The sequence below is a fragment of the Perissodus microlepis genome, chromosome 8, assembly GCF_051167445.1.
Source record: "Perissodus microlepis isolate ML-2025 ecotype Zambia chromosome 8, ASM5116744v1, whole genome shotgun sequence".
NCBI classification, from domain to species: Eukaryota; Metazoa; Chordata; class Actinopteri; order Cichliformes; family Cichlidae; genus Perissodus; species Perissodus microlepis.
Window position 1 is genome coordinate 28103174 of NC_140468.1, and position 23462 is coordinate 28126635.

The window sequence follows — 23462 nt, forward strand, 5'->3', positions numbered from 1 at the left end:
TCTCCACCCACTTCAACCTACCTGCCCTTTCTTCTTCACTTCTCTTGTACACTGTCCATTGGTTTGGATGCTTAAGCCCAGGTACGTAAAACTGATCTACGTTCACTGCCTCAACTCTGCATTTCTACCCATCCACACACACAGACACACACACGCATTCCGTGTTGGTTCCACTAACTTTCATTCCTTTCCCTCCAGGCTCTTGGACACTGCTGCCTAAGCTCATCTGTCATCACCATTGCAACCAGAAAGAAGCTCAGAGCTGATCCCTGATGTATTCTTCACATTGACCTGCACCACACATCTCACTGTCCTTGTACATCCCCTGTATCATCCTCAAATACTTCTTCACACCTCCCGACTTTCTCAGTTCCCCTCTTGGCAGCCTATCATATGCCTTCTCTAGACAAAGACACAGTGTAACTCCTTTTGTTCTTCTCTGTATTTCCTCTCTCAACACCCTCAAAGAAAATACTGCATCTGTAGTATTCCTACAGCCCCTGACAAGGACCAGCTAAAGATGCCATCTGTAGTAGTCCTTGGCATGAAGTCATTCTGGTCCCGACCAATCATCTCACCTCTCTTCTTATCCCAACTTTCAGGTTTGTGTTATGGGCATCGTCCATGTCAAAGACACCTTCTGTTTTCACAGACGGACTTTTTGCTTCTACAAAAAGGTGAATCTGAAAGTTAAACTCAGAAAAAAGACAGAGCCAACTTTAAGCTTAAGACTGGTTTATTTTTAATTATCAGAAATCCACAGTCTTCTATGTAAAATTAAAAGGGACTGAGAAGGTATCAAAGTTCCATAAAAACGTTAAACAGACACTGCAGCATTAAGATTTGTAAAGAGCACTTAACCAGCAAATCTTTCAACTGTCAAATCTCCTGATTTGACATCTGAACATGACTGGACCCCGAGCGGTTTAAGATTAACACTGGCTGCCATCATAATGACACTGAAAAAATATCCAGAAACCTTTTTTCATGGTTTATGTCAGAAAATGTTCGTAACAACAATGCTGTCACATTTCTCCTTTAGTCTGTCAAGTATCTATAACTGATCCATAAACTACATTTACTTTGATAACATGTTTATAAAACAAACTACACAGAAACACAATGTAAACAGTAGTGATCACCAACCCTTGTGCTGAAATATTACAATAGTCTGACTAAAGCAACTAGCACCAAAATTATTTGACAGAAACAGCATTATAACCTGACATAATCCGTCTTATTTCCCTAAATGTGCAGACGAAGAACAGTTGTGGACACACGAGTTTGAAATGTTTTATGTATATGTTGTTTTTAAAACAAGTTTTTTTTTTTAAACTTGAACAACATGCTGTCATTACTAGTGTGTTATCTATGATGCCAGCACATTTCAGTTTCCATATAAAATACTGCTAAAGTTTTAGAAATAAAATGACCAACGTGAAATTAAAACTTGAACACATTCTGTGTTTATCTACAAATCTTCTCTTTACAAATAAAAAGCTAAAGTAAAATCAGTTGGTATTAACGAGCCCTCGTGAGAATCATTGGTTTGATTCGATCTCTTCTTCTGTGCTTCACTTCTTCTAAGTGATCTTTGTTTGAGGGCATGTGTAAGTGGTCTTCTGCAACAAGTATTAACCTTTAATTGCACATATGGAAATCGGCCATTGAATGTGCAGCAAGAGCACAGTAGTTTTAATTAAGCACTTTGCTTTTTTTAAAATATATTTAAGAAAATAGCACTATGTGCATCTGTCCAGTACCCGACAGACGGATAAACTGTCAACAACTAGCATGAAATGTTTTCCTGTAGTGTTTATCGTAATAGAAAAGTCTGAGGCCCTGTGTCTTTGTACAGGTTGGTAAAGAATATCCTCTGGGATGTCAGTGAGAGGGAGTGACAGCAGTTACAGTAACAACTCATGGGAGCCAAAGTGGAATGGTTGGACTGTAAACTTGATCCTCTGTTGCAGCTTACACTTCATTGTCATAACCCAGGATGGGAGCGAGCCATCTCTCCACCTCCTCCACATTCATCTCTTTCCTGCTGGCATAGTCCTCCACCTACAGATGAGATGTGCACAGAGGCCACAAGTTTAGCTCTTGTTTGGGAAGAGACCTGTAGCATATCAACTAAGTTTGGCTGGTGTATGAGCAGAAAAAGTCAGGTAGAAATGGAGCGCATAGAGAGACCAGGACATGGACAAAACAGAAAGCAGCACAGGAACTGGACATCTCTCTTTTTCAGGTTTAAGACCTTAAGAAATCATGACCTGCAGATATTAGATTAAAAACAGACCAGTCTGTTAAATGAAACTATAGTTGACACATTCTTTTAGTAAACATGTTCAACACTGATGTACAGTGAGGCACATTATCAATGGATACCTGCTCCTTGGTGATCTTTCCAACAGCAAAGTATGAAGCCTGAGGGTTGGAGAAGTAAAGTCCAGACACAGAGGCAGCAGGTGTCATGGCCAGGGACTCTGTCAGACCAATGCCTACAATCACACACAAATGCACAAGTAAACACAAAAAGAAAACAAACAGCCACACATGGAAAAAATATAGTAAGTAAAATGTCCATGAGACAGACAGCAGATCAGTGGGTTGCATAAAAAACTACAGCTGGCAGTGTTTTGTTAATAGCGCGGTTAGCCTCTCAACTGACATTTACGGGGTGGTTTTTAAGCCGTTGCGTGCACTACATCTGAGGAGATCATTACCTGCTCAGCCTACCGGTGCTCTGTTCTGTTTGGCACCCTGTGCAGATGCAACACCCGATCTCAAGCACACAGGTAAGAGTATATAAAAGCACTCTCACCTGTATGCTTTTTGCATGAGTGTGACTTTTCCTCTAAAAGGTGATTTGAAGCACATGAATGCACAATATCAACATACTGTCATCGTGATAAATAGGTGTAGAGAGTCACCTGAATCCATGTCCTGGTTTAGTTATAAAAACTGCGGCTGGAGTTTGGAGGGTGTGAAACTAAACCCATGATTGTGGATTATATGCAGTAATGTGATTTGATCAAATGTTCATGATAAAAATGTGAATACAGAAGATATTTATGCATATCTGATTATTTTCATAGGCTATGAACATTTGAACACAGGCAGAAAACTGGAAGATTTCATTTGAAATTTGTACTTAATAAAATGAATATCTGAGGTTCATGCAGACTGTTCAACACTCCTCAAAGGTTCTGGTTCATGCTGACATCACAGCATCACGCAGCTGCTGCAGAATTTGACTTGACCTTCACAAACCAGTAATTCAGATTATTTACTGCAACACTTTGTCGTCAAAAATACTTATGGAAGTTAAAGACATCTGTCTAAGCTAATCCAACCCACTCATCTGTTCAGCATAACGTTTGTACTTAAGCAACAATGGATCCGTTTCAGGGAGTCAGACATGATGTGGTTTCGGTGTTCTCACCAGTCTTCTCCTGGATATTAGCCAGGCTCCACATGATAGTCTTCTCTGTGTGGTCGGGCTGGCTGGGGTAGCCAGCTGCCGGTCTGATTCCTTTGTATCGAACTCTGTGGAGATCCAAGGTATGCAGAGCCTCATCAGTGCTGTAGCCCCACAGCTCCTTACGCACACGAGCATGGAGCTCTTCAGCAAATGCCTTCATGGTGGACAGATGGACAAAGAAGAAATGAGTGAATGGAAACAATGCCTCTATAATGAGTGTTTATAACCTGGACACACTGTTCCCATATTGTATCCAGCTGCCTCTGGATACTGGAGACATCAAAGGACGATATGCCCGCAAGCACAGATTAAAAAGTAGGGTGTCAGCTTGAAAAACATATACAGAAGTTCCCTTCCCTAAACAAAACTGTAGACTCTCATACTCCATTGTTCATCAGACTTTAACAATCCCAGCTAGTAGTCAATGCAATGGCTGAGAGCTGAAACCAAGCACCTCTAACGTGAAACGCCTGCACCCCATGCAGTTAATGGCTATGACTTAAAATTGCAAGCCAGCAAGCCGTGAATTTGAAACAAAAAGAAGGATTTTTAAATGGCTAACCAGCTGTTACTTGCAAGTAACCCTAGAGTTACCGTGCCAACATTGGCGCTTGTACTGTGGTATAATTACCAAGGAGGAAAAAAAGGTGTGATCTGCTGCATAAAGTATAGTTTTTAATATTTTACAGGAAACAGTACCTCAGCTAGTCGATCGGCCAGAGCTTTGACCATGATGCTATTATAGTCATCTCCCTGAGCTTGAAACTGCTGACTCAGTTCTTCAGCTCCAAACACACCCACAGCAAACAATCCAATGTAGTCTGCCACACCGCTGTCTACAGGGGCCACAAAGTCAGACACACACAGGTACGGCTCGGAGGAGGAGCCATCCTTCTCCACCTGCAGCACAAATACACAACACTGTTGAAAGAACACTGACAGAAAGGAGACGGTTATGTGTTTAAAAATGAACATATTACAATACTTAGGATTATACAGGACAAGATGTTAAAGATATCTGTCGCAGCAGGATAAATCAGAATCCCTCACCTGCTGCCGTAAGCCGTGGAACGTGGCGATGGGTTCTGTGTCCCCGTCCACTGCAACGTCATCTTTGTACACCCTGATGTCGTCGCCGTTACTCTGGGCGCGCCAGAATCCCACCAGGCCCCGCCCCTTCAGTCTGCAGTCATCAATCATCTGGTGGATCAGCTGCTGGGCATCATCAAAGAGTTTGCGAGCTTCTGAACCTGCAGTACCCAAAGATCACCGAGTTCAGTGGCTTTCCCTGAATTCTTCCTGTTTCCTCTTCTTGAAGCTTCATACTTTTATTCTAGTTTTCAAGACATGAGACCATTTGTGATGAGGCTTCTGTGACAGGTTTTTACTGGATTTCTCAAGGACATGATTTTCTGATACTGGTCATTTGCTGTAGACGTTTTTCTTTCCACTTGTCCAGTTTCCTTACATTTTTGAGGAAGCGCTGCACGCGCCCAGACATCCCAAGTTTTTAGTTAATAGCTCTTTGGAAATGGCCCTGTTGCTGTAAGAACACTATTTCATGCCTGTCAAGCTGTGTTATCTTTGCCATGTGTTTTTGCAAGAGGCTGCTGGTAGCACAGCGGCCAAGTTACAAATCAGGTACAAGAACTGGGCCCAAAACGAGTGGAAAGGGGCAGCCGCTGTACAAAGAAAACCCCTGAAAGACCTTCAGAAAGAAGAACACTTGGAAGCAAAATGTAATCAAATAACAGGGCGGTTCAAGACTTATTTATGGCTTAGTTTGTATGGTCTGATTCATTAATCAGTAAAATTTGACTTTTTTCCTCTCCTGTACTCCACTTGTATCCATTTATAATTGAATTTTAACCATTTCCTACAGTACAGGTGCAGTATATATTTATATATTATTATATTTATACACTGATTTCTAAATAACCCTGACTGAGCTTGTACCAACGGTCTTGTCATTGAAGATCTTCGGGTATCCCCTGTTGGGGTATTTTCCTCTCAACTGCCACACATCAAAGAACGGCTTCCAGTCGATGAAGTCCAGCAGGCTGTTCAGATCGTACAAGTCAAACACACGGGTGCCCAGGAACTGAGGACAAACTGAAACACAGAGAAGTCTGCTCACAGTTCTGTATGTGCTTGTTTCAGCACCTGAAACCAAGGACAACGAGGGCTGCAACCATTCATAGAGTAATTCAAATAATTAGATCATTTAAAAACAATTCTCAACACAAATTCTTTGCTTCGCGGCTCTGTAGTGCGCAGAAGTTTTAAACAATGTAAATGTGACCGTTTCACCCACATCTGCTACTAAAAACAATCTGCAATACAAACGTATTTAGGAGCAGTGCATGAATAAAAGGTCAGAGTCTGTTCACACACCACGAAGAGCAAAGAGGCGGAGCCGTTACCGAGGTGTCCTAAACAGCAGCGCTGTTCCTGTGATTATCATTAAAGACTAGCAGGCGTCCTTCATCAAAGCACCTGATCAACAAACTCTGACATGAAGAAAAGCAAACTCTGTAGCTGCTCCATCCACTGCTCTTTACTTTACACAGCAGACAATCTGCAGTAACCTGCAGTGCAGTTCAGAAGAAACTCTGAAACACCCACATTTTTTCCCTTTTGTATATTTATTATTGCTCACTAACAAGACAAAAGTATTTCTCAACGATTACTCGATTAATCGATGGAATTATTTACAGATTATTGGATAGCTGCAGCCCTAAATGCAACATTTCAATCTTCATCAAATGCAAATATTTTAGCACCTTATTAAAATCTGACACATTAATAATAATAATAATTATTGTTGTTTTTGTTGTTGTTGTTGTTGTTTTAGCACCTTATTAAAATCGGACACATTAGGTAACAACTACTACTGGTCATTGCTTGACTTGCCTGGCTGGGGCAGAGAGTGCCAGTCTACCTTTAGTGCCTTCTCTCTAGCCTGGGACAGAGACAGGTAACAGCGATCCTGAACACACAGGGAGACAGTTGATTATGTCACAAGTATAACTCAGTGTAGGGCTGCACGATTTTGCATAAAATGAGAATCACGATTCTCTCACGATTTTCTTTTCCAGTATAAATATTTATTGCACTTATTAACTGCACATCAACTTCGTAACAGTTGAGACTGAACATAAAAACAATAAATAAACATAAAAACAACAAATGTCTCACATTTTGTCGTTGCCGCAAAATGTTGTACTGCTTGAAATTCCGTCTCCACCGTTGCTGACACTGCGTGTACAGAGCAGGTAGTGCAACAATAGAAAAATAGTTGCGGGACGGCACTGTGTAGCGTTTGTCTAGGCTGTTGATCGTTTTCCTAAATCCCTCGTTTTGCACAGTGTTGATGGAGCCATATCTTTGGTCAGGTGATAAGTGATAGCCTCCGTAATTTCTTTGTGCCTGCGGGAGTTCGACGGGTATAGGGAAGCGCTGTATAAGGTTCCCGTTATTGATGTTTGGGTGGCTGACCGGGACGGATTTTCTCCTGTCACTTTCTCGTCATCCCTGACGTGCTCTCCGTTGTTTTTTCCCTGCCAATTTTAGCAGCCAGCTTCTGTATCACGTGGTATAAGGCTCCGCCCTTGTCATTTGTTGAGCAGGAAGAGTGAGCGCTTGTTTTCATGCAGATTACGTCCCGGATCAAAATGCGGTACAATCGTCATCTTTTTTTTTTTTTTTTTAATCGTCGTCATTTGGAAATGAGATCGCACATAAGTATGAATCGAGATCGCGATTTTCTAACGATTAATTGTGCAGCCCTAACTCAGTGTGATCTACATATTTATTCACATGTGCCACGAACAGTCAAGTATGTGATTTCATTAACAGCAGCTCTGCTGTACAATGGTAAAGGATGGAGAAACCAGCGTTTGGTCACAGGAAATGTTCCATGTTTGGTTTCTTTTTCTCTACTGGCTGCTTTTACCTTCAGGGAATCATAGTGCTCTTGTCTGATCTCCTCATACTCCTCTTTCAGCTCCTCGAAATACTCTTCCTTTGCTGTTTCATCCAGCAGCTGTGAACACTGAGACAGACCGGGGAAAAAGTGAAGTCAACACCACATTTTGTACTCCTTAAACAATGTGTAACCACACAAAGCCTGTGTGCTGGAAAAACGGTTTAAAACTAAACCACACAGGATTTTTAAACAATTTGGAAGATTTTGCAATGCTTGATTGATGCAAAAAGTTGAACTTCTCCCCTCAAAGCAGTATTAGCTATAACATGGACCATTTTATTTAGATTTATTTGAGGCTAGTACTGTCATTTCAAGTCAAATGTGTATAGAAACGTTCACAATTTTAATGTTGTTTTTTTGCCATCCATTGTTCTTGATCATGGAAAAGTTGGAGTCAAGGCAGGCAGATGTTCTTACCACCACCACACTCCTGGAAGCATCCAGAACATGGATAACAGGGCAGCTGTAGCGAGGGGCAATCTTCACTGCTGTGTGTACCCTACCCAACACAAAGTACAGGTTTCCTTATTATTCGACTGCTGCACTTCTGCTTACAGAAGGATTGTCTATACAAACATTTATGGTGACCCTGATGCTCTTATAGCCACTCGAGGACGCCTCACTTTTGGAGTCAGCCTCGAGTGGCTAGAAGATGAACTGCATCAGTGAGTCGATCCCAGTGGATACAACAAAAAAAGCTGTTTTCTGTCTGGATCAAAAAACAAAAGAAAAAAAAACTGTTTTGGCCTCTGTGGACAGTTTCCAATGTTGTGACAACTCTGAAGTTACAAATTCTTCCTTCCGTTTTCATTGGGGACTCTAAATTCGCCGCGAGATAAAATATGTGGGCGACTGTTAGTGCATCTCCTACACGTAACCTTTGACTTGAACTTTTCTACCAGATTTGGTTTAAATCTGGTAGAAAAGTTCATTGTATCTAGTTCAGAATTAGAGCTTTGTGATTGTAGGTATGCAATACTTTGATGTGGTGGCTCCTCCAATCAGCAGTGGTGTGGTCATTCCCAGTCTCTCCATCTCTTTGGCCACATAGATCATCTCATCCAGAGAAGGGGTGATAAGACCAGACAGACCAATGACATCTGAGGTACCAAAGCAAGTACACAAATGCTGTTACAAACTAATAAGTCTTAATCCTGCAACAATAATTTGAGCTTTTGCTTAAAAGGGTCTTATTGAAAAATATAAAAAATAATATTATTTTCTTCATCTATGCATAGAAAGAAATGAAAATCTGTGAAAACCTGCTAGAGAGAAAAGTCTAAATAACAACAAAAGACTCCATACACAGCTGTGCTCACACACTAATTTATTCATGCTTGTAATGATTAACAGGATCAACCAGTTATTTTCTAACCTTTCACTACCCAAGGCTGCTATTGTTTACAGTCATATCATGATTATAAGTTGTCCTGCTTTTTAATAAGTTAGTACACAAAAGCAACAAAATATCCCATCATCATGCAAGATTACAGACTCGTCACTGCTCTATCATTAGGACAATAATCTGACAGGAGCATTATATATTAATGCTTATAGAACAATTAAATTGTTTTGAGATTGCTTCGGGACTCTCAGACTCTGCATTTCTTACTGATACTTAACATGGAAACACTCAACTGGCTTCCAAATTTAGGGAACAGCAGTTATATATCACACAAGTCAGTATAAATCCTGTAAACTTCTCCTTGACACATCATGATATACCCACGAGCAGCTCCACCACACAGGCTGAGTAACTTTAATTCTGCCTAAAAGGCAAAAACTAGGCTAAAGATATCTAGCTACTGCTTAAATGCCAGCAATGTCCAGTAATTGGATGAACATTTTAACATTATTAAATAAACCTCTGTGAAATGAAACTTTCCATAACGTTTCTGTCAGTCTGATCTTTACAGTTACCATACCTGCTTTCTGTGTAACGGCCTCTCTGAGGATCTGATCACATGGAACCATTACACCCAGGTCGATCACTCTGCAGGAGAACAGCAGAAGCAGCAGGAGAATCAGTTTGGTCTGTTTCAGCTGAATACAGGAAGCATGTGAATATAATGCATATGCAGTACTGACGATGGATGAAGGATAAGAAACTATGAAAGAACCCAGGACAGCTTAGTGGAGATGTTTATCGTGATGTCTGTAGTTATGGATTAACCAGTTGGTCCGGGGTAGCAGTCATCAATTAGAATTTAAGATAAAGATGGTCATTAGTACCAGTGGAAACCCACCACCACCTTTACATGGTACTCCAGCATACACAGTCCATGTCTTATTTTGTCTTTGTGGGAACTATTTTATTTTCCTAATATTCTCTGAGAATGTAAAAATTATTACACAACTGCAGAAATTCTTATTTAAGAGTGCAAAAATAAATGAAATGAAAATAAATATTCAGTTGTTCAGTTAGCGATTCACAGTAAAGGATTGTTCATGTCACTCAGCATGTAAGTGCAGCAGCACACACGCACTGAACTACAGCTGTTAAAGAGCAGTGAAATTTGGATGGTTTCTACTTCTCTCCCACAATGCAACACTGGTCCCTGTGGAGGATCAAAAGGCAATGTGAGGTGAGTTAAATCACTTGACCTATTGAGTGCACTGCTGACAGTACCACTGAGCTTAACATGTAGCCTCAGAGGACTGCAGTCTGTAAACAGAGGGATCACCCAGTTAGTGGAATATTAATGTTAATCCCCTCAAGGCTGAAAAATGACACTTTATTATAGTCTTGATGCATAATTTCAAATCCAATCGACTGGTTAAAGCAAGTACAAGTTCAGTCAGCTGCACCCACTTAAGTGCTACAAGTACACAGATTACAATGTAAATGTGTTTAGTGGGAAAGGCAAGACGCTCAGCAGCAAACTACTGTTACCTGAAGTTGTTGCAACCCAGCACTACGCCTACAATGTTTTTGCCAATATCGTGGACATCCCCCTTCACTGTAGCCAGAACTATGGTGCCTTGGTAGGGATCCTGCAGACAAAGAGAAAACAATGAGGGGAGGCCCACGGCAAACTGACCACTCTGAGTGACATGGAGTCGGCGTGGACTACACTTCTTATTCCCTCCAGCTTTTGAAAACATTTGTAGAAACATTACATTTTGAGGAGTTACTATCATTTATCAATTATTCCAGTATTTGCTTGCTTTATCTTATTATTGTGGAACTCATATTCATGTAAGCTGTGAAAGTGCTGTACAGATTTTGCACACACAAAGCTTTTGGAAAAGAAAACAGTCAAAAATAAGAAGTGCTTTGAAGTCTCCTCTAAATGCACTCACCGTCTCATCAGAGGATCCAGATGCAGCCATGATCTCCTGCCTCTCCTTCTCCATGAAAGGAATCAAATAACCAACCGCCTTTTTCATAACACGAGCCGACTTGATGACCTGCAGACACATGACTGCTGACTCAGACATCTTTGCACATATAGGAAGAAACAGTCAAACGATTAATGTGTTTTGGTGAAGGATAAAAACCTCCTGGGGAAAGATTCATACAAAGGTTCACTGAGATAAACTGAAGTCTTTCGAAGACACAAGTAAATGCATTTACTACAAGGAAGTCACCAAGTGTGGAAGCCACACACAAGGTCAATAGAATCAGTGTAAAAAGCCCAAAAGGTTTGGATAACGACAATTTTCTTAAACTGCTTATGTAATAATTATTTAATAATAACTATTTGATTGAAGTGAAGACCTTCTGGTTTCATTTTTAGTTTCAATTTTAATCTCTGGTTTAATAAGTTACTGCAACTGTCTGGGAGTGCGTCGTCTACGGATTGTAACTGAATCCTGTCTGCATCCACAAATCCCCAGTGCCTCAGTGCAGCTGGCCCCTACAACACCAACAGCACAACCACTGGACCATGTACAATAATATCAAGCAGGCCTACTAAGCAAAATGACTGTACTCTAATCCACCCACCCAACGTTATTGTCAAATATGCTGATGACACCACTGTGGGTGGGCTAATCTCTGATGGAGATGAGACAGTGTACAGGACAGAGGCAGTGAATTTGTCCCGCTGATGCTCACATAGCAACCTGAAAAAATAACCTGAAACTGAGCGTCCTTCAAATAAACGAACTCATCGTGGACGTCAGGAGACACAGACGGCTCCACTGCCGTCTCATTATAAATGGAGAACGGGTGGAATCTGTCTCCACCTTCAGGTTTCTGGGCACCTACATCTCCGTCGACCTCACCTAGACCCACAACACCACTGCTGCATTTCCTCCGTGTCCTGAGGAAGAATAACTTGGATCAGAAGTTCTTGCAGCCCTCAGTGGAGAGCGTGCTCTCCTACTGCCCAGCTGTCTGGTAAGCAAGGGCCACAACTGGGAACAGGAAGTAAGTAACACCGTCCAAAAAAATCATTGGCTGCCCTCTGCAGTCCTTGTAAGCCATCCCCAGATCCTTCTGTCTGAGGAAAACCAGGGTCATTACAGGTGACCCCTAGAAGCCCACCCACTCGCTGCCCTCTGGATGGCACCTCAGGTCAGTCAGGACTCACAAACAGCTTCTTCCTCTGGGACATTTGGACTGTTAACAAACACTAAAAGAAAATATTCATATTTCATCCCTGCACAGTTCGTGTGGAGCACCCACAATTTCATTGTACATGCACAATGACAATAAAGGCCTATTCTATTCTATTCTATTCTATTCTATTCTTATTCAAAGGAAAAAGGGATTTGGTGATGAACTGAGTTTCTTTATTAGCCATAATTACTTCTTTAGACAGTTTTATCGGATTTGCTGAAATAAACTTGGGGATCTGTCAGGATATTTGACTAAAACTAAAACTGGTCATTTTATTTGAGACAAAGCAAAGCTAAAGTTGTTCCCACACTGTGCCACAGAAACAGTGAAATTCACCATGAAATTTGACCATAATCAGCTGGCAGACCACATGCACTCAAAGTCATCATCGTACCTGTGGCAGGAACATCTTTCCAGCTCCAAACAAGTCTCCCACCGCCTTCATGCCGTTCATCAGGGGTCCCTCAATGATACGAAGGGGTCGAGTGTAGCGGTGAACCTGAGCCCGACACTCTTCAACATCCTCCACCACATACTTCTCTATTCCCTAACAGCATCAATGCAAGACGGACCATTAATAACAACTGATGTTAGGAACATTTTCAAAACATAAGAACCTGAAAATTATATGATTCAAAGTCAATATATATAAATTTCATATGTGGAATTTTGGATTCTGAGGCAATGTTTGAACATGAATACTTCACAAACTATTAAAGATAAAATCCAGACATTTTCACTCTCCCTTCTTAGAGTAAAATAAATTAGGATGTGATCATTAGAACAGATACGTCTAAAACTATCTGCCACGGCCTTTCAAGTTCCAAAACAAAAAATACTCCAAAAAAGGGCGTGGGTGGCAAAGGGTGGCTTGTTTCAGAGCGCACTTCCGACTTGATTCTTTGAAAAATAAATGGTGTTTATTTCATGGCAAAATAAAAACCAAAAATCAACCCAATCATTTCTTACAACTTAGATGTAAATGAAAGTCAACTTAATCCAACTCCACAAGTTCATAAAGTGTCAAAAAATTTAAAGCCTCGCGTCGTCCCACCCGACCACCAAAACCCCCCCAAAACATTTCCACCACACCCCACAGCGTGCCCTTAATCTCTAAATTAATGGGAGGTTCCAAAAGTTACCAAACTTATCACGACGTCTTCAGTCTCAGCCGACTGCTGCTTTCCCCAACCCCAAGGGTACATTTGGATAATGACTGAAACCAGCACTACTGGTGAACGAATGGGCTGTTAGGTCAGTTCTTTGGATCATAATTATGCAACTTGTCACAACTATTGAAAAACAATTAACCATTCACCTCAAGAGGATCCGACAGAGACTGACAATGCTTCTACATACTCTTCACAAGGTGTTTGAATTAGGGCTGGGTATCGCCACGGATTTCTACAATCGATTCGATTTGAATCAGGGAAATTTTGCCTCAGACAGTCAGAAAAATTATACATCTGATCATTTAACAGTACACATCCATATTTTTATATCTATAAAAAGAAAGCTGACACTGTGAGACTTCATCAGAGGTGTGAGCATCACAGCAGAGGCCTTTGTGTCAAAGTAACTGAGGATAAAACAGAAAAACATGAAGGAGATTTTCCTGGCCTGCTTTTTTATAACTGCTTTAAAATATTCTGCAGTAGCTAAAAAACTGAAGAAAACCATGAATCAGCATATGAACATAACCTGATGCTGCTGAAGTGAAGCAGAGCAAAGTTACAGAGGTTTGATTACAGACACAGCTAAGAGTCTCTGGCATCATTTTAAAGTTTAAATTTCTTCAGTATTGAACAGCAGAAATGAGGCTTTCTTGGTCTTTTTCAGGGACGACAACATGGGTTAACAGTTGTTCTGGAGCAGTGGAGGTTGATCAAGCCTTGAAAGCTGCTGCTACTAATTCCAGGGCTAATAACAGGGCCCACAACTCGAGCACTTTGTTTTCCAATCTGTGACTTTTTGTATACAATGTTTTGTTATTTATTACTATTTATATTTTATTCCTGCACAGCTGGTGTGGAGCTCTATAATTTTGTTGTACATGTACAATTACTCTTTCATCCTAGGCACACAGCTCTTCCTACTGAACCGCTCTGACAATTCTCTCACAACTAAAACCGTATTTTATTGTATAACAGAAACATCCGATTACCTTACCTTTATCAGAGCGTACTCCAGCCGCTCCTCTACACTTCCTTCCCTCCACTCATCTGTCCGAATGATCTGCTTCCCTCCTTTGGTGTTGTTCTGTTAACAAACATCTGTCAAGCAAAGCAACAACAGCTTGGTGCTGCGTGGCATGCGTGTGTACCTGTGCATAGGCCAGCAGTTTCTCCGTAGCATCGCCATCTCTGTTCCAGATGAGGTTCTCACACAGTATCAGCAGTTCCTTGTCGATGTCGTCATAAACGGGCAGGTTCCCTGCATTCACTATTCCCATATCCATACCGTTCTGTCGCGGCACAGTGGATAGGAACATAAAGCTAACACAGACAAACTTCTTATTTCTAATAAGAAATGTGTAGCTCGTTACATTTGGAGGCAAATTTCATTGAACTAAAGATCATTTGTTGTTACAGAGTTCCAACAAGTTAACTGCAAGTCTTTGTAAGAGCGTTCTGAATTTTCACATGCAATTTCACTTTTTCTTTCTTTAAATGTTTACACTCACTACATCTAATAATAACAAAACACAAAAATGAAGGCCCGCACTACAACCGCTCATCTTCATGTTTACCTTGATAGCATGGTACAGAAACACCCCGTGCATAGCTTCTCTGATCACCTCCATTCCTCGGAAAGAGAAGGACAGGTTGGACAGACCTCCGCTCACCCTGGCTCTTGGCAATGTTTCCTAAACATCAACACCGATGCAAAAAACACATCATGGTTACACCAACCAGAATCAAAGGTTTGTGTTGTGATTAATGTGGATCTAAAGAACTGATGGACTATTAAATAAAACTTCAAACAACTGATTAGACTAGTTTAAGCACAGTTTCTAGCCTGTACAGTAAATATCACTTAATGAGAATTAATGCTGTTGTCCTTATACTTGAATGACCTTAAGGCATTTTTAGCCCTGAAATCCACTAGTTATATAATGCACCCTAAGTTAGTTAGAAACACCAAATTACAGGAAGATAAAGGATGAGGTTTGTAAGTAATGTGGCTGCTAAAGCACAGATGGAAATCTTTGAGGGGATGAGATGAAGTTGTGTTGAGTCGCTACCTTAATAAGTTTAGTGGCCGCGATGAAGCTGATTGCATACTCGTTGTGTTCCTCCATGCCTGTACCAATGGTCAGGATGTTGGGGTCAAAGATGATGTTGTTTGGGTTGAATCCCACTTTGTTGACCAACAGCTTGTAGGCACGAGTGCAAATCTCCCCTTTGCGCTCCGTATCTGTGGCCTGCAGAGGACAGCACGCTTATCAGCAAGTTCATGTGTGTCTGTCTGTGTGTCCACATGAGCGAAGGCATGTGCAAACCTGCCCCTCCTCATCAAAAGCCATGACCACCACAGCAGCTCCGTAACGCTTCACAGTGGCAGCTCTGAGCAGAAACTCCTGCTCGCCCTCCTTCAGACTGATGCTGTTCACGATGCACTTCCCCTGGCAGCATTTCAGCCCAGCCTCAATCACTGAGAAGTTAGAGGAGTCGATACAGAGAGGAACCTGAGGAAGGGAAGAAGAGCTGAAGGACTACAAGATGCTTGGTTTTAACTGAATTCATTCTTTAGCTGTTACCTGGTAAGAAACAAAAACAGCCTGCAGTGTGTACATCATCATGTCCACTGATGCACTGATCAGATCAGGTATCGCTGACAACAGACAATCACGTCTTTAAAGGCTTTACTAAACTATTCAGTAGCAGCTTTGCTGCTCGCTGCCTCCATGCTCTGCTACTAACAGCAAAGTGTCAGCGATACAGTATTTCATACCTGCACTACAGTACAGCTTTACTCTTATGTTTAAAAACTGCTGAACACAAAGATATCTCATTATCACTCAGCTTATCTCACAGATTAGGAAAAGCATGAAGTGGAATACAGGACTGAAGCATATTGTTGTTTCAGTTAACATAAAGACACTGATTGAAAGCAGCTTGGTGAAAACCTTGAGCTCATTCGTCAATGTGCTCAGAGCGAAAGCCGAAGCTTGCTGATATTTAACAGGTAACAGTTTCACCATCTATGCAGGGGAGTGTTTGATAGCCTCATCACACTCTGAGGCTCTGCTTACACTACGCCGGTCAGACTGTACTTCTATTTCTGTCATATATGCTGTACTCATATATACATTTAAACATGTCAAAAACAGATGAATGTTTTGCCTTTGAATGTCCTACCCGTGCAATATCTGGCTCAGAAGCAATGAAGCTACAGAATCGAGCCATGGCTTTTGGTCCGTCTAGCATCCCTTCATCCATGTTTATATCCAGGACCTGAGCTCCCATCTCCACCTGGGCCTTAGCGATGCTCAGAGCCTCCTTCACATTACACAGAAAAGCCAGTTGAGAATTAAAAACCTAACAATCACAATCCTAATCAAACTTCTGAAAGTGAACAACATTAATGTTAAAAACAACACGAATAAATTCAGGTAATATTATTCAATTAAACTACCTCATAGTTTCCAGCCATGATCAGCTTAGCAAATTTGCGTGACCCAGCCACATTGCAACGCTCACCGATGTTTACAAAGTTGGTGTGTGGGCCAACGGTGAACGGTTCTAAACCTGGAAACAAAAGAATATGTTGTGTCCTGCATAAAGTTAAATCAACAAGCAGCCCTTTAGCACAGCAAGCTTAGAACAACTGCTTTTGTTCTGTCAAAGGTTCGGCATGTTTATACTCAATGTTAGGATTTCTTTTAAAGTTTGAAACTTTGTCTCCTGCTAAAGAAACCAGGAGATGGAAATGAAAGCAGCGTTCAGAGTTTCTTTGATCAAAACTCCTGAATTTATAAACTGACTGACAATCTCAGTTTGGAATTTTAACTACCAGAGTGCAACGAGTTTCAAAGTCTGACGTGCAAACACCGTTTCTACCCTGTGTGTGTCGTTTTGCAGCTTTACACATGGTAACGAGAGGTTTTACTACCAGAGAGCAGCAAGTAGTCTTGATAAATATCAGCAGCGGGAGCTCTCGGCACACAGTGTCTGACTGCTTCAGATATGGCTCTGTATGGGAGGAGGGAAACAGAAAACTGGAGTGTTATATTTGAGGCAGATGTTTTATTATGAAAATGTTATACTGACCTGATGTGTGATGGAGTAGTTCCACAACAGCCTCCCACAATATTCACAAGTCCGTCCATAGCAAACTCCTGCAGACAGGACAGTCTTATGACTGATTTATGCTTCAGCAGGAAATCTTCATCCTAACTTACGTCTTAACCGGAAACCCATTTTAACCCAACACATTAACCTTCATTCATTCGTAGATCGCTGCGCTGACCCAATGTGTAGTTACAGGTTATGTGGAAGGTTACAGCACAGGGTTAAAACGGGTGTCTGGTTACGACAGACTTTCCACAGAAGTCCAAACAAAGTCAGCACAACTCCTCAGCAACCCCAGACGGGTTTTTGTCTTTTAATACTGTTTTCAGTCACACTGGATGGCAGCTGGCAGGCCTCCAGTTTGATTAAGCTGACAGTAGCACCTGCATGGAAGCTGAGAAATGTAGTGCTGTCAATGAGGTCAGCTACAGGTGATCAGCCTGGGATATCAGGATATCAGATTCAGGAGGAAATCAGGAGTTTCTCTTGTGAGAGTGTTCTAGGTTGACGTAGGGAACATTAACCAAGCATCTTTTTCCCATGGTGGGAGAAGTCAGAGCTCCAAGAGGAAACCTGTGCGAGTACAGACAGATGATATTTAACAAACTCCACACAGACGGACTCCATCTGGGTTGGACCTCGGGACCCTCCAGCTCTGCGTCATCATTCTGCTCAGACGGTGTAAAGCTAATTGCTCTGACTCAGTCTAAGGGGACAAGTGGACCCTTCACTGCGGGGGTCTAGGTTTTTCTGTCCCTTCCTGTACTGCTTTACACCTAAATGTCACTCAGGAAAAAACAAACAAAATCTTAATCAAACCTTTAAATTGGAGGCTGTTACTTGTGGAGTTTCATCGTACCCTCCAAATGCGTTGGGAAGGCCTAACAGAGAAAGATAACATGTAGATATGATGACATCACATCTTCCTGGAGGGTCTGAAAGATGTTGCAACAGGAACTGCCTGGACTACATTCAGCATGTTGTGTGGTTTGTGTGTCCACTGCTATTTACACAGAGTGTCTTACCTGCATTGGGATAACAGATAATGAAAGCTGTGGTGCTTTTTCCTATGGCCTCAATGAATGGTCTCATCTCTTTTGCCCCCAAAGCACAGTTCAGACCAATACTGCAAAAGAAAGGAGGAAGGGTCTTACTGGGAAGCCATTTGTATCACATCACTGGTTTGTTCTACATTTAGAAGAGCAGCTGTTTGGTTTGATGTACAGTAACTCACCAGAGCGGATCAGCATGCGATACACTCACTACAAAGGCTTCTCCGGTCTGACCAGACAGAGTCCGTCCACTGCGGTCCACAATGGTCCCTGAGATCTGTATGAGCGCGGTAAGACGGCAACGACAGCGATTTATTAGCAACTTATTAAAGCTGAACTGATTTCTTTAGAATCACTTTTCAATACTTTTCAGCCAGTTCTAAAAACATCTTTGTTAAGCTTTAAAGGATTTTACAAAAATACAAAACAGAGAAAGTTCTTTATGCTGCATTTATTAGGTCTTGTTATAATCCTTCTTATATTTAAGTGTTTAAGAAAAGTCGTGGGAACTATCAGCCTTTCTTTTGACACATGTGGAGTAAATGCTGCCTGTAGTGACACGTGGGCAGCTGCTGGAAAGGTTAAAGTCTGTCAGCAAACAGGATGAAGTGTCCTACAATCTCCCGGCTGCACTGACACACAGTGTACCAACCACCACTGACACCAGCAGATCACATGACACCCCAAATCATCAGCCTGTGGAAACGTCACACCGGAGACATTGTAGGACATAATAACGATACTTTTTGGTTAAATGTGTGTCTACAGTGTATTAAACTTTGGCTTATTTTTAAATAACTGATGCAAAACACCGGACTTCCTCAGCATTCTTATTTAGAAGATGCACCATTAATTAGTAGTAAACTGCAATACATTTAGAGAAACACTCATTTTTAGGAAACTATGAGCAAAGTTTCTAGGATGTGAGACTGAAACTAGAATACTCTGAAAATGAAGCCTTAATGATGTGTTTTTGTCCACACCTCGATCCATTCTACATGAGGTAAACAGTTTTTAAAAGTCGTGCAGCGTGGAGAAGAATAAAGAACCAGACTTACAAAGACTGGCTTTCGTTCGTAGCTCTTTTCAAATAACAGGTCGATCGCAAACAAGGCAGCCTGCAGATACAATGATCAAGTAGAAAGAGTGTAAAAAAGACTTGCATACAGTACAAAAGTGCACTCTACTGGTGGAATAAGTTGAAATTCTAGTATTAATGCTGTATGTATTCATCAGTGGGTTACTCAGTGTTAATCCTTTAACCTTAACATTACCACTATTTAAACAGGATGAGGGGTACCTTTGCATTGGCAGTGTCAAAGATGGTTTCCACTAGAAGGATGTCCACTCCCCCGTCTAATAACCCTCGTACCTGCTCTGAATAGGCTTCTACTAGCTCATCGAACGCTGCAGAAAACACACACACTTTATTAATTGCAGTTACATACTGTATGGTGCTTTTTTGCACAATGACATCATTCAATCTGAGTGTACAGCCCAGAGTTACTTCATAAATCACACATATAATGAAGCATAAAACACCGGTGCTGGAATTCCTTACATTCCTCTTCCCGATCCTGCTAATATGTCTGTGATCATTAATTGTAATGTAATCCAAGAGTCACAATATTATGCAAATAGTTACAACATTAACTGCAGCTCATCAGCCAATCACGCATCTCTTCACATATGCAGCGACAAAACATCTCACTTATCTACCGTTTACATCGACAGTGTTTAAAAGCTAAAGCACAACGTTGGCTGAATAACCAGTGAGCAGTCTTACTGATGTTCCTGAAATCTGGTCTCTCCACACATGGTGAAACAGACAAGGTCTTATTGGTGGGACCCACTGCCCCAGCCACGTAGCGTTTATCACCTGATAACAAACACAAAGGTGCTGATGAACTCTCTGACACTGCAGCATTGTACAAACACTGGTGACAGTAATGTGTGGCTGTACTGCTGACCGCATTGTTTAGTGACGTCGTCCGCTGCCCTCCTCGCCAGCTGTGCTGATGCTTTGTTGAGACGATAAGCCTACACAACACACACAGGTTTACACCTTAGAGCAAACCGTCATTACTTATTACTGAAATGATTATGTCTCATGTTTTCAGTGGAAAAGGTCAGTGTAGTAATATACTTAAAATTAATTAAAATGTCTTTGTTACAGCACATACAATTGAGCTGAACAGTAAATAAATCAATATAATAAAAAAAATACTGAAGACACAAATATTTTACTGAGGTGAAACCTGATATTCACAAAAACGACTCCCTTCCATAAAAGGATAAATGACTTGGTCATAAATTCTAACATGGTTCCATACAAGCCAAGCTGTGGTCAAGTAGGGACATCATACCACGTGTTCAAGTCCGTAGTCTGTCTGGGCGATGGACGTGCTGCTGAAAGTGTTGGTCTCTATGATATCAGCACCAGCCAGCAGGTACTCCTTTAAGCAGCCAAAATGAGGAGAGCAAAGTTTGCACATAAATACAATTACACACCTGCACAGTGCAGGCGAAGTGCAAAGATTCCCATTTCGATGACTGGATTAACCAACCTTGTGTATTTTGTAAATGATGTCTGGCTGTGTGATGCTGAGAATGTCATTGTTGCCTTTCAGCGGCAGTGTATGTGTTTTGAACTCCTCCCCCCTGAAATCTTCTTCTTCAAGCTTTTGCTGTTGAATCATAGTTCCCATTCCACCATCCAAGACCATGATCCTTTGCTGCAGCACTGCTCTCAGCTCTGACTCCAGTGGGCAGCTGCATCCTGAGCAGAAAGTGGGATGCAGTTATAGAATGACAAACTACATATTACACATAACAGGAGAAAGAAAGAGAAAAAAGTGATCCTGCAGGTTATAAATGTGAGACGGGTGGATTTTTATTCAGCATAACTTAAATATTCTTTGGATATTTTTTGGTTTTTTTACATATGCAGTACCACTACATGGTATATATACAAACACAGCAAGTGTACTTTTTTATTTAAAGACTGGGTGACAGATTAGGGTGGGGTCTGGGGCTTCTGTGCTAGAAAATTCTGACCATCACAAACTTTATTTCCAGCTGTCTGATGACTTTGTTTTACATCAGTTTGTGATTGAAACGCTTTTCTTTATATACAATAAAAAGGAAAAAAAGAAAAACAGGCACGAGGCATTCTGCAATTATTCAGGACTTTTCTCCTTTAATGTCGTCACGGCAGAGTAAACACGCACTGACATGATTTGCATTTGGGTTTTATACATAATAATGTACATTATGAGGACGTGAGCCACGTGCTTCACATCTGATTGTACAGCAGCAGAAGTACACGCTCCACCGCACACGTGTGTGATACGAATGGAAACGAATACTTGCTGAACACGTGTTTTATGAAGTGGGTCCCTGTACAGTAGCTGCAGCACCAAGTTTAGCAAACAGATACCTGTTACCGCTGCCAACACTCCGTATATTTACCCGCTTCTGAGGAGTACGGCTGAAAGACGTTAGTGGGAGCCATGTTGTAAATAACCGCTGTTGAAAACAGCCTCACAGTCCGTCTGAGGAACACAGTGATCTTTTTCGAACTTATCCAGCCGACTCGCTCCTGTTTTGTCGAAGCTTCTTCGGTGATTCGAGGGTTCGCCGGCAGCACTTCCGGTCTCTTTATTTCAAAATAAAGGTTTCAAAAGAGAAAAGTAGCGTTTGGACACTGCTCAGAGCCAAGAGTTACAAAACTTTCCCTGTTACAATGTTCTAGGCTGACCCATTCCACGGACAGATGTGAGATCAGTCCACCCTATCTGGCGACTTGCCCACCCAATAAAAACTAATGCAACATGAAATTGACTTTTGTTCAGCCAATGCAAAAAGCAACAGCAAAAGCAGCAGTAACCCCGTCTACTTCTTATTGGGTGCGCCGCCCACAGCCCGCCTCGAAGTCCCGCGCTGCAAAATACAAAGTATTCAAAGGAAGAAATACGCATAGTTAGGTGAAACACGGCTACACTTGTCGGCACGGGTCTCGGGGCTCTAGCCCCGCCCACTATTACTACTGATGTGGCTCACAGCAGGGGTCTCGAACTCCTCCTCGAGGGCCGGTGTCCTGAAACTTTTCCACGTGACCCTGTTGCAACACGCCTGAATACAGTTAGTAAGTCATTAGCATGACTCTAGAACTTGACTGCATGCTGAGGTTGCATTTCAGCCATTTGATTCATGTTACAGCAGCTCATGAGTGAATGAACATGGTGCAATAAAAGTACTTTTAGAAGTACAGCGATCGTGGCTCAAGAGTTGGCAGTTCATCTTGTAATCGGAAGTTTGCCGAGCCTGTTCGAGCCCCGGCTCCGACAGTCTCGGTCGTTGTGTCCTTGAGCAAGACACTTCACCCGTTGGCCTGGTGGTGGTCAGAGGGCCCGGTGGCGCCAGTGTCCGGCAGCCTCGCCTCTGTCAGTGCGCCCCAGGGCAGCTGTGGCTACAATGTAGCTGCCTTCACCGGTGTGTGGATGTGTGCGTGAATGGGTGGATGACTGGATGTAGTGTAAAGCGCTTTGGGGTCCTTAGGGACTAAGTAAAAGCGCTATACAAATACAGGCCATTTTACATTTTTCCAAACACTTACATTTACTTAATTTTACTTGAGTAGGTAGGGTTAGGGGTTGCCACGTCAGCATGCAGTCAAGTTCTATACTCTTGCTAATGACTTACTAATTGTATTCAGGTGTGTTGCAACAGGCTCACATGGAAAAGTTTCAGGACCCCGGCCCTCGACGACTGGAGTTTGAGAATTCTGAGTTACACTAATTCATAGAATTTGTTAATGAGTGACTGAGGAGCACTCTGATATACTTTTAGTGCACCTAAATAAAATGTCTCCCCTATTTATCTCCTGCTGGCCCCTGCAATCTAAGACAGATAGTCTTTACACTTTTACAGACATGTGTACATTTCTCACAGAGTACTACAGGTGTCTGCTTGCATGCACAGCGTGTGTGAGTGAGAGCGCATTTTTTCCTTTGTGAACTTTGTGTCCAGTTCATATGGTCTCCCGCTGGCCCCGTTGCTATATTCATGTATGTTT

At 41.8% G+C, this 23462-nt stretch overlaps 1 protein-coding gene across 1 annotated transcript; it reads right to left on the bottom strand.

Annotated features, from left to right (window-relative positions):
- Positions 1-718: 718 nt before the first annotated feature.
- mtr (5-methyltetrahydrofolate-homocysteine methyltransferase) lies at positions 719-23091 on the bottom strand. Its single transcript, XM_084938489.1, has 33 exons — positions 21857-23091; positions 20953-21164; positions 20752-20841; positions 20356-20425; positions 20172-20264; positions 19686-19792; positions 19444-19503; positions 18568-18662; positions 18359-18459; positions 18153-18214; positions 17313-17380; positions 17155-17234; positions 16678-16790; positions 16401-16541; positions 15542-15727; positions 15284-15463; positions 14789-14905; positions 14363-14503; positions 14209-14298; positions 12434-12586; positions 10776-10883; positions 10366-10466; positions 9398-9465; positions 8452-8572; positions 7890-7971; positions 7440-7538; positions 6398-6473; positions 5441-5596; positions 4535-4734; positions 4184-4384; positions 3446-3638; positions 2389-2501; positions 719-2064 (listed from the first exon to the last, which is right to left on the bottom strand). Exons 1-33 carry the CDS (start codon positions 21897-21899, stop codon positions 1975-1977), a joined length of 3810 nt encoding a protein of 1269 aa, XP_084794615.1. The 5' UTR covers positions 21900-23091; the 3' UTR covers positions 719-1974.
- Between the last annotated feature and the right edge of the window lie 371 nt (positions 23092-23462).